Below are 15930 nucleotides of genomic sequence, written 5' to 3' on the forward strand. Positions count from 1 at the left end.
CTTTTCGCGCTCCCAGTTTCGAAAGGCAGCAGGGAAGCCAGCCGATTTCATCACGCCCGTACATAAAGACGAAGCGGCTCTTATCTGTCTGCATATACTTGCCTCTTTGTTTCCGCTCGGCGCCATTCGCACTGTGCCAGTGGCAATAAAACTGTTTTATTGTCATATCTATGCTGCGCGCCGCTTCTGCACCGCCGTCATATCGCCTTGCCAATTACGTGCAGTGTTGCGCAGGCTCCACACTGTCGCGTCTCATTCGATCAGGATGATAGAGAATGCCGATCCCTCAATCCTGTTAGTCAACGCTCTCGTCCCGCGTCGACGTGCGCTCAGCTGCATCTATTTATACCGTTGCGTTTCAACGTAATCTCATACGAGGTTGAGTTTTCCTGCTTTTGTTTCGGTCTTCCTGTGACCTCATCGACCAATGTACATACTATCGGTCCACAGCCACGTCTCGTCCAATCAGGGGAAGGCAGGAAGTGCCCATCGTTCAACCTTATTAGCCAGTGCTTTCAGCGACGTCCTCCGCGTGGACGGGTTTAAAACGTGATATCGCGCGAGCCTCTCTGAGTTTTTCCATCCTTCGTACGACGTCACCAACCAGTATACACTATCTACCCGCCCAGCTGTTCCTCCTCGAGCCGTCTGCTCCCATTCCCGTCTCGAGAACAAGCTCGGCAGCCTGGTTAATGGAATTTTAGCTCCCCATCACGTGGTAATTCGATTGGGTTGATGCACTTGTACGATGCTTCGATGAGGGATTTTCGCTCCCTGGTTGATCAAAGCCAGCGGCAGAACTACAGAGCGTGAGAAACTACCGTGTATTGCGGTCTGTAGTCCGCGTCCGGCGTATGTATACCGCGGAATTAAGCTTATTTCGGCTGTGAGTGAAAGTTCTTTTTTTTTTTTTCTTACGTGGCCGCAGTTTGCGCTCGTTCTGTAGGGAATGATTTCGCTACAGAATGCTAACCGTGCACAGTGAATGTCACTGCTGAGTGCGCTGTGTGATTTCTACAAAAAAAAAAAAAAAGAAACAAGTATAGGTTCGGTTGTAATCCCAAGAGCAGGCCCACTGGAGAGCGCGCGATTTCACGTACCGCGCTGTCGCGGGTAGCCAGGCTTGGAACGAGGTCAACATCCACAAAGATCCACTATGTGCTTTCCACGAAATTGTTTCCCATTATCGACTGGGCAGGAGGACATTTCCATCCCCCCTCACCCCAAATTGAACAAACCTCAGGCTAGCACACTCAGACTTCTGCAAACACGTTCGTATACCATTCCTCGGTCCCTTAACAGGATAGACACTGACCACTCACAATCGTGCCCCAAATGTGGTCATGACTCATGCTCTTTTGAACACATGCTCTGGCCGTGCCCAGACCTTAACGCACCGACTGTTGACACCGACTAGGGATGGTTGATTAATTATTTTATTCGATTAACGATTAATATTTCATCATTCTATCATTTAATCTATTAATCACTTTAGATGCAAGGTTTTCCACCGATTAATTAATCGAATTTTCTGCCGGGAACCTTCAAGAAGGTTGGAACACAGTTAACTACTTTTGTAGGATCCTATTTTAATGTTTGAGACGTGCAATCATGTTCGGAACACAAGGGTATAAGCGTTTGATAAAGGATAATCTTTAACTTAACTAGTGCCATGTATCTTGCTTAATTCTGCTCTAATTGCCATTTTATAACATATATTGTTTATTATTTAGTCTTTATCAATTGATAAAGACTAAATATAGTTGGCACTAGTGACTTTTGAAAAGATAAACAATATATGTTATAAAATGGCAATTAGAGCAGAATTAAGCAATATACATGGCACTAGTGAATCCCTGTACTGTACAGTTAAACAAGAAATAATAAAAATGGCAAAGGTGAAAGGTGGAGTTCCACTAAAATGTGCAAGAAATTGCAATATGCACAGGGGAAAGAAAATTACTGGGTTAGGATTTTAAGCAACATGCTCTTTTATATAGAGCAAATGAATGTCAGTTGGCTGGGATGTTTGGGTGAAAGCGACACCTTCTCTGAATGGCCACTCAACCAGCATGCGAAAAAAAAAAAATTAACTTGTGGGGTTTTACGTGCCGAAACCACTTTCTGATTATGAGGCACGCCGTAGTGGAGGACTCCGGAGATTTCGAGCACTTGGGGTTCTTTAACGTGCACCTAAATCTAAGTACACGGGTCTTTTCGCATTTCGCCCCCATCGAAATGCGGCCGCCGTGGTCGGGATTCGATCCCGCGACCTCGTGCGCAGCAGCCCACCACCATAGCCACTGAGCAACCACGGCGGATAACCAGCATGCGAGACTAGATGCTCGGGCGCTATAAATTTGCTGGAATCGACGTGAACTCCATCGCTATGTCATATACATGCTCCAAACCGATGCGCATGCTGTGCCATGTCTAGTCGACTGTTGCGCTCGAGGTGGCGTTTGGACCAGGAATGCACCAAGCCTATCGACGAATACATCCGTTAGCAGGAATGAAGGAAAAGGGGTTTATGTTACATTATTTACACTGGATCCAGATATGGAACCTCACTCCGTGGAGGGGCACATTAAACGCCCGAGTTCACGTCAGGGCACGTCAGCACACACACTGCTGCACGAACGCTCTCCGCTTTTAATGCCGTCGTCTTCCCTAGGCGACTTGACTAGGAAATGAGATTACTGCATCGAGGCCAATCACAATCGTCGAATCGCTCGCGATATCCCGCCCATGGTATCGCACCGTTCTACCGAATTCCGCCTCCGATGTTGCTAAATATGCCCCCGCATATTTAGCAAGCGCTTAGCAACCTGGGAATCCGAGGTTGAAGCCGTTCCCACGGTAGCAGTCGACGTTGGACCTTTTCATCAATTAGGTCAGGTTTTCGGGCTCAGGTAGAGGGGCCTTTTGTTGACCCGTCAACAGTCGGTGTCAACGGTGCGTTGACTTCTGGATAGGCGCTGATGAATCGGTGGGGTTGCCTCGTGGTAAACGTCTAATTAATACCCTTGGCCGTGTTGAGACGTGACAGGACTGTGAGTGGAAAGACGATCAGCGACTGGGTTGCTATCGTATGCCTTGAATGGCGAGGGCATTTCAAGCCTCCGTCTTCGGGCGGCATGTGCGGTGTGAGGGAAGAAGAGGGAAGCGCTCGGCTCGGCATCACTCGGGAAAACAGTCGACAGTGGCACAGTCACAGCTGGTGCGCCGCCATTCCAGCAAGATTTCGAAATTTTCGCGCCACTCCTGTCAAACTTTCGAAAACGATTATAATCGAACAGGTCCAATCGAATAAGTCGATTAAATGAAATGTGGACATCGATGAAGATTAATCGTTTTACGGGATACATTTAATCCATTAATCATTCGATATTACCAACCCTACGCAAGACAGGGATAATTGGAGATCGCTGGGAGAGGCCTTCGTCCTGGCAGTGGACAATAGACTGATCTCGTTGATGATGATGATATATACACACCATGCCTCCAGTCTGGGTAAGAGTGACCGTCTTGATATTAGAGGAGCGCGTTTTACTGATACACGAACTTCTAGTAGGGATACAGATGTTGCACTGAAATACATGCAAGAGGAGTTAATCGCACTGAAGATTGCCATCTTTACGGACTCCCGCGCTGCCCTTGTATTAAACTGCAAAGAAGTGACACTCGTTGTACAGTTGAGCGCAGCATTACTGACTCTGTCAACAAAATTGCATTACGCGGGGTATCCCCCGTTGCCCACTGGATACCTTCGCATGTATACGTGCGGGTCGCCGGAAATGAAGAGGCTGATCGGCTGGCTTCAACTCGCATTCATAACGACTCTGGTATACTGCCCAGAAATTTAACGTAAGCTTGATGACGCTCGTCTGCCGATTCGTCGCCACCTCTTAAAGGAGCACCCAGACCAGCGTGACGCAAATGGAAGGTTTCTGACCCGTGTTCGCGGTCGAGGCTTGTCCCGCCGCGCTCGAGCACAACTAATGAAGCTAAGGGTTGGCTGTGCGAACGTGTTCGAACGTTCACACCGACAAGGACGTGTGGCCAGTCCATCGTGCACACCTTGCGGTTGCTGCGAGACACTTGAGCAGCTGATATTGGAGCGTCCCGCTTTCATTACATCGCTAGCGGTGTGCGACACCCGACCAATGTTAGTATACGCCATACAGTGGCTGTGCGTCTCGGTGCGATCAAGCTCATAGCGCTCTCCTTACTTTTATAGAAGGAACTAGCTTAGGTTCCTTGCTGTATAGCGCATTTCTTCTTGTTTTCAAATGACAAGAACTCGGACACTATTTCATCTAGTCTAGCATTCTTTCAGTAGCGTGACCTGCAGTGACTGGCCCCTACTGTGCGTGAACTGTATACTGTGTGTGTTTGTGTGTTCTGCTTTGATTCGTTGATACCTGTCGTCTTGCTCTTTCTTTCAGCTTTTATTCACTTCTTCCTGTCTTCCATTTCTGTATGTTTCTGTCCCCTCCTCCTTTCTCAAGAGAAGGCAGGCATTGTGCCCCTTCCGGTGGCAGTTGCCAGCCTCCTCCTCGCTTTCCCTTTCCTGACGCGTGTATATGTTTTCAAAACAAACATACATACAAACAAACAAAGAAGAAAACAACAACAACAATAATAATCGTACCGAAGGCACTGGGCACGGTGGTGGTGAAAGAATAAGATGACGAGAAGCGCTTAATTGCTTGCCTGCTTCGCCATAGCACCGACCGACGTGTTTCGGCCTACCGCTGGGAACCTAGAACTAGTGCTGCTAGGCAATGAGCCCCCATTGTATAATAATCTTATTATTCCACCCGCAGCGGTGCCTCATTGGATATGGCGTTCTGCCCCCGAGCACGAAGTCGTGGGTTCGACACCCGCGGAATACGAATATGCGGAGGCCGCATTCCGGTGTCGACTGAATGAAAAAAAAAATATTGTGCTTGGATTTGGCTGAACGTTAACGAACCTCATGTGGTCGAATTTAATCCGGAGGAGCACTCCACTGTATATAGCGTTCCTCGTAGACAGTGTATTTAACCTGATTTGAACTCGTCATTCATCCTTATAGTGATCATTCAACGCAAGTTCAGCGCAAGATACAAACCGGAACTTACGGTATACCCCTAAGGCATAGCGGCCAAGGAGTGCAGCTCTCTATCGTTTAGTACGGCGGCGCTGCTGCTGCAGGGAATTGATTTACGCACATGGGATGCGCCACATTATGCGAGCGAGATTCCAGCTTGAAAGCCGCGGCCGCACGTGACAGGCATGATCTGCCGCGGTGACGGCGAAGTCGCACGTGAACCGCGCGGAGCGGGGCTTGTGCATTGTCGAGTGGAACGACAGAGTGAAGAGAGGCAAAGAAAATGGAAATGACGGGGTTTCAGTCGGTGGCTTCAAAGGGGGAAGAGTGCCTTGGCTCCGCTTTATTATCGCGGCAGATAAGGCAAACTTCGTGCGGGGCGTCACGTATGGATATATATATATATATATATATATATATATATATATATATATATATATATATATATCACGTGAGGGAGACCAGACCGTGGAAAGAAGACTGATCGCTTCCATCAATGCATAGTAGCAGAATTCGAAGAGGCACGAGAGCTTGTATAGCTGTAGCGAGGCACGCCTGATTTCTCTCGCTTCTCGCTTAATAATGCCACCTTATTTTAAATTTTTTTTTTGTACGCCCGTACTCGCGCGTGTGTCCCAAGTGTATGTATACGCGCCGCAATAAAATCTGGCTGAAGAATGCGGAAGAGACGCCAAATGTTCGAGTAGCAATAACTTTTTTCTTTTTAATTTGAGAGTTTGCGGTGCGGCATAAAAAGTGCGATTTATTTGTTTCGTTTTTATCACCAGTCCACTATGTTCTTTGTGAGACATATGGAGTTGTCACAGATTTGTATATATATATATATATATATATATATATATATATATATAATCTTCCCTGTCACAGTGGACCACACTGTATACGCACGTGCACTGGTGGAATATATATATATATATATATATATATATATATATATATATATATATAGATGTATAGAGGAGAGCGGATGGCGATAAGTAAAATAAATAAGTAAATAAATAAATAAAACAGGCACACAGTATTGAGGAGCAGCGCCCCTTTGAAAGCCTTACGGCCCGGCGATGAAAATCGATCGCCGAGTATAGTTCCGCATTGAACGGCCACGCGCGTGTCCGGTGCATTTTGCTGAATGAAGTCCACGTGAAATGAAGAATGAACGAAGAGAACAAACATCCTGCTTGGTATTGTTTTAGTTGCTTTCTCTCTTTTCTTTCTTCTCTTTCTGTGTCTGAGCCACAAATACATCGCGTTTCGACCGTTTCTGCAGCCATTTTGGGCTGAATTCGCGTCCGGACGTCAAAGCACTAGACGCATATACGCGGAAGATACTCCAACATAATATCTATAACCGAAAAGCGGGAACCTAGACCACATACTGCACAAACTATATATATATATATATATATATATATATATATATATGTATATATCATTTCCGTTATGACGTGCGCCTTATGTTCGCGCGCCACGTACCTTATGTCTTTCTTCGTTAACCGGTCTCTTGTTGTTACGCTTTTGAACAGCGCATCCTTTTTGAACGAGTAACTATGCTTGTCCCAAAGTTTATTTCGCGCACCTGGGTTAATATTGCATATAGAGTTCTCGATGCGGTGCACGAGGCAGGTATGAACGATCAGTGAGGATTAGCGAGTCAGGAGGTGCACTCAAGGAGGGGCAAGACGACAGTGAAAAGGGAAGATGACGTATGTACTACGTTCACTCTAGTTGGGGCACGAGCGCACTATGGTCGGCACGACCTGTTGCAGCAGAAGACGGACGGACGGACGGACGCGCACTCACTCACTCACTCACTCACTCACTCACACACACACACACACACGCGCACACACACACACACACACACACACACACACACACACACACACACACACACACGCGCGCGCGCGCGCGCGCTCATGCACGAGGGCGAATCGGAAAGTCTTTGCCCCTATTTTTTTTAGCCAAATTACGGCTGTAAATGCTAAGTCAACACATCTACTCCCAGCGGTGGACCTTTCTTGAACCGGCCCGGCCTTATCTGCCGGTAGCTGGGCGACACGGCGCTGTTGTTATTTGTTGAATAGGGAGCCTACACGAGGAGGCGCGCGACATGTAGGCTCCCTATTGTTGAAGATGGCGGTTGTGCTTCACACTATGGTCCCTAGAATATTCTAGGGACCATATTCCCATTTTCGCGGCATACGAGCAACGAAGTGTGATTCGTTCTCTACGGGGCAAGGGACCAACGCCCATCAAAATCCACAGTGCAATGAAGCCCGCGTATGGGGAAAGGTGCCTCGCTTTGAGAAGTGTCAGGTGGTCTTGTTACTGTTACGTTTCGCCTACGACGCGCGGTATAGCCGGCGCGGATGCAACGGACGCCGGGGCTTCGTTCAAAGCGGCGGACATTTTGGCCCGTTCGGAGCTGCCGCAAAGCCTCCCCGCCAAGCGCGTCCAGGCGTGTTTCAGTGCCACGTGTCTTCGTGTGTGCGTGTGTGTGTGTGTGCCCACGCTTGTCAAAGCGCGGCAGCCGGGGAGAGGAGCTCCCCAAGTGTGAAGCGAGGAGGCCTGACCGGCGCCGGGTTGGCGGATGCGTCACTACACTCGCCTCAACATGTCTCTCAGCGTGTCCGTGCCCGCCGTCACGTGGCCTCGTCACGAGGCCTTCCTTCTTGCCCTCAACTGCGAAAGTATAAGAGCAGCTGCTCCCGGACGCCGAGAGAGGCTCCGATTTCTTCTGTTGAGTAACGTGCTCTCCCGTCTCTCCACTTCGGTCGACCTGACCGCCCGCTCTTTTGCGATGTTAGAATAAACAAGTTGTTCTGTTACCAGTCGACTCATGCTTTGCCGGGACCTTCGGATGCTTCCAGTTGTGCCCCAGGCCGCCAGGCCAACGCTACCCTTGGGGCTTGCGACCCATTTGCAACAACGGGCGTCAGCGCTCAGATTCTAACATTACGAGTTCGCAAAAGGCCGTGGAGCCTTGCACGACAATGAGCGTTCGAGGAGGCCGCGTGCGTCGCTCACTTTAGTGCTTTGAATTTAGTGCTGCCATGGGAGAAATATCTGCACCGGAGTGGGGACTATGTGGAAAAAAATAAGGTAAGGTACGTAGAATAGTGCATACATTTGTAATTACCTGTATGCACCTTATTTTTGGCTAATAAAAAAAATAACAGGGGCAAGGACATTCTGATTCGCTCTCGTAAAAACGCAGCGAATGTCATTTCGCGCCTCTTACCTCTCCGTCGGAGACTATATTCTCCTTATATGCACCCTAGATCTACACTGAGGGACGGTGTTGCCGAGAGGGCAGAGTTTTAGAGGTGTGAAAGATCGTTTTGGAGTATAGTGTGCTCTTTTCCATTGTTCAATACGGCAACAAAGCTCGTCAATCACTCGCACACATACACGCGCACGACACGATGACGATTATCGAACGTTGTTGGACAAAATGAGACCCTAAAGGGCGCAACGTTCGCAAGCGTGGTATAGTTGCCGCTCCTTAATTTGGTGCATCTTCCTGTCTTATTTACCTCTTTGAAGAAAACTCTGTCCGTGTATAACGCATGCACGTTTTGATAAAGGCAGCTTGCGTGAGGCCCAAATATACCCAGTTTCCTTCTACGTGATCGGTCTGTTCCCAGCAGCGCGCAAGCGCGTACATCACAAGGGGCTATCAAGTCAGGTTCTATTTTTATTTTTTCAGTTCTGTTTCTCTCTCTCTCTCTCTCGCTTAGTCTCTTTATTACGAGACAACGATTCGCCCGAGCAGGCACTTCCTTAACCTCGGTTTTATTCTTTCCTTCGCACTGCCGCCTCAGCTCCTCGAACGAGGAGCTGAATGATGAGCGTATAAACGCGGGCGGAAAAGCGACGGTGCGAAGGTATTTCTCGTTCGCCGATTGCGCACCTCCCTCTTCTCCTCTCCTTACCTTTCCTCCTTATTATTTTCCTCTCTCGACGACAGCGGAGCAAGAGGCTCACCAGGTACTCCCTGTGCACGGAATCCAGCGGAACTGTGAAGGTGCTACTGAATGTCGTCCGCCAGACCACGTGAGACACCCTATTCCCTTACATTGTTGCGTTACGTCCCTTGGCTCTATCGTCCGTATATATGTATTGTGTACGGGGAAGGGAAAGGTCGCTTATATGTGCATCTCCAATTTCGGTGCAAGTCCAGAAAGAAAAATGAAATAGAAATCGTTACGCGAAACCGCTGCGACTTGTTAGTGCTTCAGTATTGTAGAATGACAGGCCATCGTCGCCTCTTTTTTTACTCAAAGTATAAAATATGGAAGTGGCATATCGTAATGCCATGCCCACTTTTCTTGCGTAAGGCCCAATCCGACATGCACTCGGGTATAGGTTCGTAATCGAGTTCACCGCAGTCGCCACGTACTGCAGTAAATAGCGATATTATTTACTCAATAAATAAAGATTAACGTTCGCGCAGCTACAACTGGAAACTCGAGGAGACGGAAAGGTCGCTGCAGGCGTGTACAAGATTCCGCAAAAAAATGTTCACGCACCTTTTTTCTGTCTTCCTGGGGACTTAACGTCGTCTGCGTTCGTGCTTCGCGTAGAGTCGCCTCGCACATTCCGCGTTGGCACGTTCGGGTGTTTTAAACTGCTAGATTTGGGCATAGCAGACACACTAGCTCGGCGGGACAATAACGATGCGATGGTCGTACGTCCAAACGATGGTACACAGCACAAACAACTGGAAACTCAAACGATAGCGCTTTCGCGCCCCCTTTTTTCACAGGGCCGCAAGGCTCTTAGCCAGCGAAAACAGCGCTTAAAAAATAAGGAGGGAAAAAAATAAAAAGAACGAAAGAAAGATAGGCCTACTTTTAAACAGTGCAGGCATAGGGCAGTCTCAGTTCAAATGTTTACGTTTGAGATACGAGTGGATGCGTCACGAAAGGCTCAAGTGGACGTTTTCGATAGCGAAACTGGAAAGGAAAAAAAAACAAAAAACAAGAAACCAATTACCGCTCGCACGGCTCGAAACGCGCCGCCTTCGACGCGCTAGGACTTACGTCACATCCGCCAGCCACCAGGTACACGCGTCGTCTGCTTAGGTGCTATTTAAAGGTTGCTAATAAGAAAATGAGACAACTACCAGGCCTGCAGCTTTGCCAAGACTGCTTCAGTAGTACATACTTTCTTGCCTGCCACGTCACGTGCACCGCCTCATGCGCGCGAATAAATGGTAACAATGTTAACGTGGTAATTTACTCTGAAACGCACAGCTCGCGAAACAGAAGCGTATCCCCGCAGGCTGGCTGTACCCGGTTTGGAGGCAAACCGGATGTGACGTGTGCCAGTGGCGTACTCCCTGCCCCCAGATAGGTACTTGTACGCCTAGGGAAAGACGCTGCTAGGTGCTGCTGCTAAATCCCTGTGGTTTCTGCCAGCCACATGCGGCCATTGCCGGTTCACGTAGGTTGGTTCGCGTGGTCTTGTTACGCCTCGCTGGATCGTGTTCAGTCATGCCGTCCTTGCGCGGCGCGATTGTCGGTGAGTCAGGTTAAATTCTTAAATAGGTCGCGCCTGCGCCTAATTGAGTCTATAAAAGCCTGCACATTGAGTTTTGCTAGCTACAATGCACTGCGGCTGGCGTGAGCTGTCTCCACGATGCGCTTCGAGCGTGTCGATTTCGCCGTTCTTTATGTTGGCGTTAACGACCTTGAAAGCAACATGGATCCACAAGAAATGTGCGACAACATCAAGGTAAGTCTACTGAAATCACAAATTTGAAACAATAAGCGCTAATAGTTGTTTTCTTTTAAATTTTAGGCCTTGATTGTTCAACGAGACGGCCCCCGTCGTGCTGGTTTTCAAGGTGCTCCCTCGCTGCCTAGAAGATGCTGATGCGAAATAGAAAATGCAAAAACGTCGCTTGCTCAACCGCAAATTGACGGCTACGCTGAAGCGCATGCCGTGTCTGCGGAATTTGAACCCCCGAGGTATGGACCCCCTTTTTCCAGCGGCATGCCGTTACATACCGTCAGGAACACGCTTGGCTTATTTCTGACTCGGTAAAAAATGTTTCACTTTTTCTCGCTTCTCGCTGCGGAAGAAATGCGGACCGTTTGTCGTGGTTGTGTCTCCATTACAGGGTGGCATTACTGCGGTGAATAAAGCAAGTGTTGCCGTACATACTGTGCGCATTTCACCCTTTGTTGGGCGGTCGGAAAATATTGGTCCCACTTTTCAGGGCTACTTCGCTATTATGTAGCGGTGAAGTGTATTTTCTACCATTGAACATTCCTGTGTAGATGTGTTTCTGAATCACGTTAAGCACATTTTTTCGTCCATTTCTTTGTCAAACAACGCGATAGAGTGATTGCGCAGATTGTTTACTTCCCTTTCTACAATGTTTATTCTGTCGCCTTCCTTCAAACCACCACAGCGGCAAATGGACTTTTTTTATCGAAATTCCGCGTTTTCATAATAGCTGAATTTTGGTGCGGTTAGGTGTCTAAATTTCTCGTACCCACAGCTACCAAAACAGTTGATCAAATTATTAGCATCGCGAACAAATCGCATTCCTACATATGCGAGCTGCTACATATGAGCCCTCCAGAATTTTCAAGAAGCATCTTTTTTCTAAGAACCCTTGCAATATTGGAAAGCCCTGATTGAGGATTCTCATACAAAGCATGCTCAGTAAGTATAATGAAAACATGCACAAACAATGTATAATGTACTGGGTACTCTGGCTGCTTCTAATCACATTACAGGTGACCACGAGTAGGTAGAAACGGGCCTTGAGGCTGTATAGTGGGACGTAATATTCCCACTTTTCGCTATTACTGAATCGTAGTCAGCTTTGAGATTTTACGTTATGTAAAAAATGCTTCATAAAAAAAAGCACTAGTAATGTCTCGGACACAAAGCGGCCTGTTCTCTGCTTGCGTCTATGAAAGGGTTAAGATGCACACACTATTCAAAGGTCGCATTGAGAACTGAGTTGCAGGCGCTACTATGCTCCGCAAGCAGCAGGATACTAAAAGGAGAAATGAGCAACACCGTACTGCCTTCATTTCTTCAAACCCTTCAACAAAGCTTGAACAAGAAATGCACGCGAGGGTGTCACTACAGACAGCTGCGGCAACACTGATGCATGCGCGAGAATATAAAATGAGGTGCAGCTGTGCGGTGCACGCTGCCATGAAGTTCGAATTACAGTTTCCCCCTTGCGAAACTACCGGAAAGGACATATTGCATCCATCGGTGTTAGTATATTTTCTAGCATATTTTCTTGTTTTCAGCCAACATACACATCCCCGTTAAATCAAATAGATCACTGTAGATGGCGGCCACAAGCATATTACAAGGACTGTGAATTGGAAGCTGTTAGCTACCTGTGGCACAAAGTCATGCAAGGGTACACGTAGTCTTTGTGTGCACATTGACTTCATGTTTTACCAATTTGACTGGCTCCTATTGCACTCCGGCTGAATAGCAATAACACACAGGCCACTTTACGTTCGAGCTACTCGAAAGCTTGCATTAGTGAAAAACATCTAAACTTTTTCTGGTACAGCCGTGCGTTGTTCGAAGTGTCTCAATGCATTGCAGTGATTGAACAGGCACATATTGGCTGTACCACTTGGATTTCAGCGTGCATGCGTTGGCTGGACAAAAAATTCTACCATATTTTACCTCCAAACTTTTGCTCACGATTGGAAAGCGCTGTTTCTGTTGTAAATAGATGTGGCTTGCACACAAGGTATGTGCATGCTAAGTGTCTTGGTAAAGAAAAGTAAAGGTATGCTGCATGAACAGAAGGTGCTGCAGCCACATAACCTGACCTTTGATCTTCATTATGCTCACAGATTGAAGGGATGGAACTAAGTGCGTGTCATTTAGATGCTTGATTTCAGCCAGTTAAATTTGCCAACATGGGGATTCAAACCACTGGTGTCCATCTGCTGTTGGGCTGAACACTCAATTTAGTGAGACTACTAACTACTGCGTTCATTGGTGCTGACAGATATAAAGTCCGTTGTAGCTCGGCATTACTGTATTCTGTCACCAAAATGCTAGAGAACCATTTGAGATCCTTCGATGTCAGCATCCTCATAATCAGTGGGCACCCCATAAGAAAAATAGGTCAACTTTGGCTGGTATCCTTGCAAGTGTGAGAAGGCTAGGCCACAGAAACTCGTCTTTCTGATTTGTGCACTATTCAGCCACGTTAAAATGTGGGGAGCCTAGACATCTAAAAGACGAGGAGCAAGCAAATTGAATGCAGCTACCAAGCAAAAAATGTGGAAGCGTAAGCTGTTGATTTTTTACTCTAAAGGCACGTTCACACCAAAGACGGAGCGGCTAAACCGAGCAAAGCTCTTGGCCAGGGGATAAAAGTAGGCGTTAAACGAGGCGGCAAGCCCGATCGCTTGCGGACCACTTTTCCCGCCCGCCAGAGCTGTCCGATTTGCGGCGGCCAATCAGAACACCAGACGACGCTGGCGTGTGCTGCGCGATAAGGATGGACGACCGGTGCCACGAGACGGCGACAAGTGCGCCACGAAAACGTTAGATGCTCCGCCTCGGCGGTGCGGGCAGCCAGGCAAGCCGCCCAGTATACAGGGTGTTTCAGCTAACTAGTGCCGAGGCACAAAGAAACAACTAGACCTGCAGTACTCAAATACAATCAATTCAGTAGACTACCCTGTTGAGCAACTTTAATACTTACGGCTCATTGAGAAACGTCTAACTGCTTTATTTTTATGAAGATAGCTGCTGTGGTTATTTTTTCAGGACAAAAGAAAGTGCACAAAATCGAAAAAAGTACCATGCAACTATGCACTTTTTAGCAGTGACGAACAAATGAACAATGCGGCATGCAGACAGGATGTAAAAAATATGCAGATCCGACACACTGTGAAAATTATGTAAGCAGCTTTCTTTGCTGCTTGTGTTCATTGATGGCATTTGGCAGTGATATGTTAAATGTTACCTTGCATGCACCACTTGTGTTCATAGTACACAGAGCTCATAGGCAGACGTGCGCTCCGATGCTCAAGGTGGTGTTGTGCACCATCCATATCCTGTGAGAGTAGTGGCACTGTCATTCCCTCACACGGCGCATCGCATGGCGGGTGAGGTAGAGAAATCCGTTTATTGAATCCTTAGGAGAAATAGTTGCTGCCACGTCCTGTGCCCGACAGAGCAGTGCCTGCTGGCCACACAGGCTTCTGTCATGCAGCATGGCCTCCCAGTGTTGTAGTGTAGGGACATTGAAGTTTTGATGCTGGACCACCACTTGCATACTGTCCTTTTGACGCCGTGGTGCTGTATTGCAGCTTTGCATCTGCACATCCTGTCTCAATTGTTGGCATGGACACACTTGCAGTGTTTATTTTTTCAGAAATAGCATAAACATGCCATACCACACCTTGAACTATCATTATAATATTTTTAGTTTGCCACCACAACTGTCACCATGTCTAGATGTAGTATTTTTCTTTTAAAGAGACTCTATACGAAGGATGCTTTCTGATGGCATCTTTACCTTCTCGTATGATCATTCAGCGAGCACAAAGTGCTGCAGCTTCTGCAATGCTTTTGTTTATTCCTTCCAGGCACACTACTGCCAATGTATCATTAGCGCTGAAATAGAATACCGCCCGTTGCTCAAAGCAGCTTCAATATAGATTCCAATCGGAAGAATAGGCAGACTTGTGGCAGTATACAACTTTCTATAGCCATAAAAGGCAAGCTAGCATAGTGGGGCATCTCAATGCTTGTAAAAGCATTCAACTGCATGTATCTCCAAATAACTAAGCTCAAGCAGACACTGCCAAAATTCGTGCTTCTCATGGTGAGTCGGTGCGGGAACTTGAAGGTGGCGCTTTTCCTTCATTTTTGTGTCTCTTATGGTTTTGCTAAGGCTCTTGCCACAGCAAAATTCCTCTTGTGGTATTTTAGAAGGGTAATTTAATAATCACCTAGGCGATGTCATTTCCTTCATTTGGTTGCACTGTGTGCATCAGTGCAATAAATGGGTCAAATGGCTTAATACGAAATGTCGCCAGGCCATTTTGGCACGACACTTGTGGATAACATTTTGGTGTGGCTTGGGCGAGACTGAAAGAGAGAAATTGACACATACAAGCACAAAGGCCAGGCACTGTTCCCTTGTGGCCTACACAACCACTAGAATAGCAGCTAGTCTTATCAATTCATACTGAGTATCACAAAGTGTAACATTGCAAGAACTGTAGCTTGGTTGATGAGACAAGGCACTTATAGCTGTAGCTGAAACGTGTGGTGTGATCAACATGTACAAGGTTACAATACTCTACACCCTTTTTGTATTTAAGTTTTTAACTTTGCCCACAATCTGATTACAGCTTTCCAGAGTTCCTTGGAAAATCCTCCCGTGCACCTGCCATGTACATTGCCCTCCTCCTCGATGTGGCGTGCAAGATGGCAGCAGCAGCTGTGGGAACAGTTGAAGAGAAGAAAGGTCCACTTTATAATAGGTTGTATGTAAATAAAACTGATCGACCTCAACTGATTCGGCTTCCACTTTTGTCAAGACAATTGTCAGCAAAGCAATGGAGCAATTCCAGTAGGGCGATCGTAATAGTGCATAGAAATTCTTGGAAGCCCCGTCAGCTTTCTTGCTGTTAACAAGCTGTCTTGGTGAGGTGGTTTAGGCAGGGAATGCCAATTCATGAGGGATGGTCATGGCCACCATGCAGCATTAATCAGTTCTCTAGACCGAGTGCACTAATGTCACATGATACATTTTCAAACCTCGCATGCTTTCTTTGGGGCTGAGAAAATTA

General features: G+C 47.2%; 1 protein-coding gene and 1 long non-coding RNA gene across 2 annotated transcripts in view; both read left to right on the forward strand.

Moving 5' to 3' along the window:
* The window catches only part of LOC126544466 (tectonic-like complex member MKS1), a gene marked incomplete at its 5' end in the record, with an annotated part of 32342 nt that overhangs the window by 2069 nt on the left and 14343 nt on the right, over positions 1 to 15930 (forward strand). Inside the window, one exon of the mRNA XM_050191798.3 lies at positions 9087 to 9172. Within this exon, the coding sequence (XP_050047755.3) occupies positions 9087 to 9172 (86 nt within the window). The remainder of the gene's footprint in view (positions 1 to 9086; positions 9173 to 15930) is intronic.
* Positions 10384 to 15652, forward strand: LOC126544486 (uncharacterized). Its single transcript, XR_008608509.2, has 3 exons — positions 10384 to 10855; positions 10922 to 11091; positions 15490 to 15652. It is a non-coding gene; the product is annotated as an uncharacterized lncRNA (long non-coding RNA).

This window comes from Dermacentor andersoni, chromosome 3, assembly GCF_023375885.2.
Source record: "Dermacentor andersoni chromosome 3, qqDerAnde1_hic_scaffold, whole genome shotgun sequence".
In the NCBI taxonomy this organism is placed as follows: Eukaryota; Metazoa; Arthropoda; class Arachnida; order Ixodida; family Ixodidae; genus Dermacentor; species Dermacentor andersoni.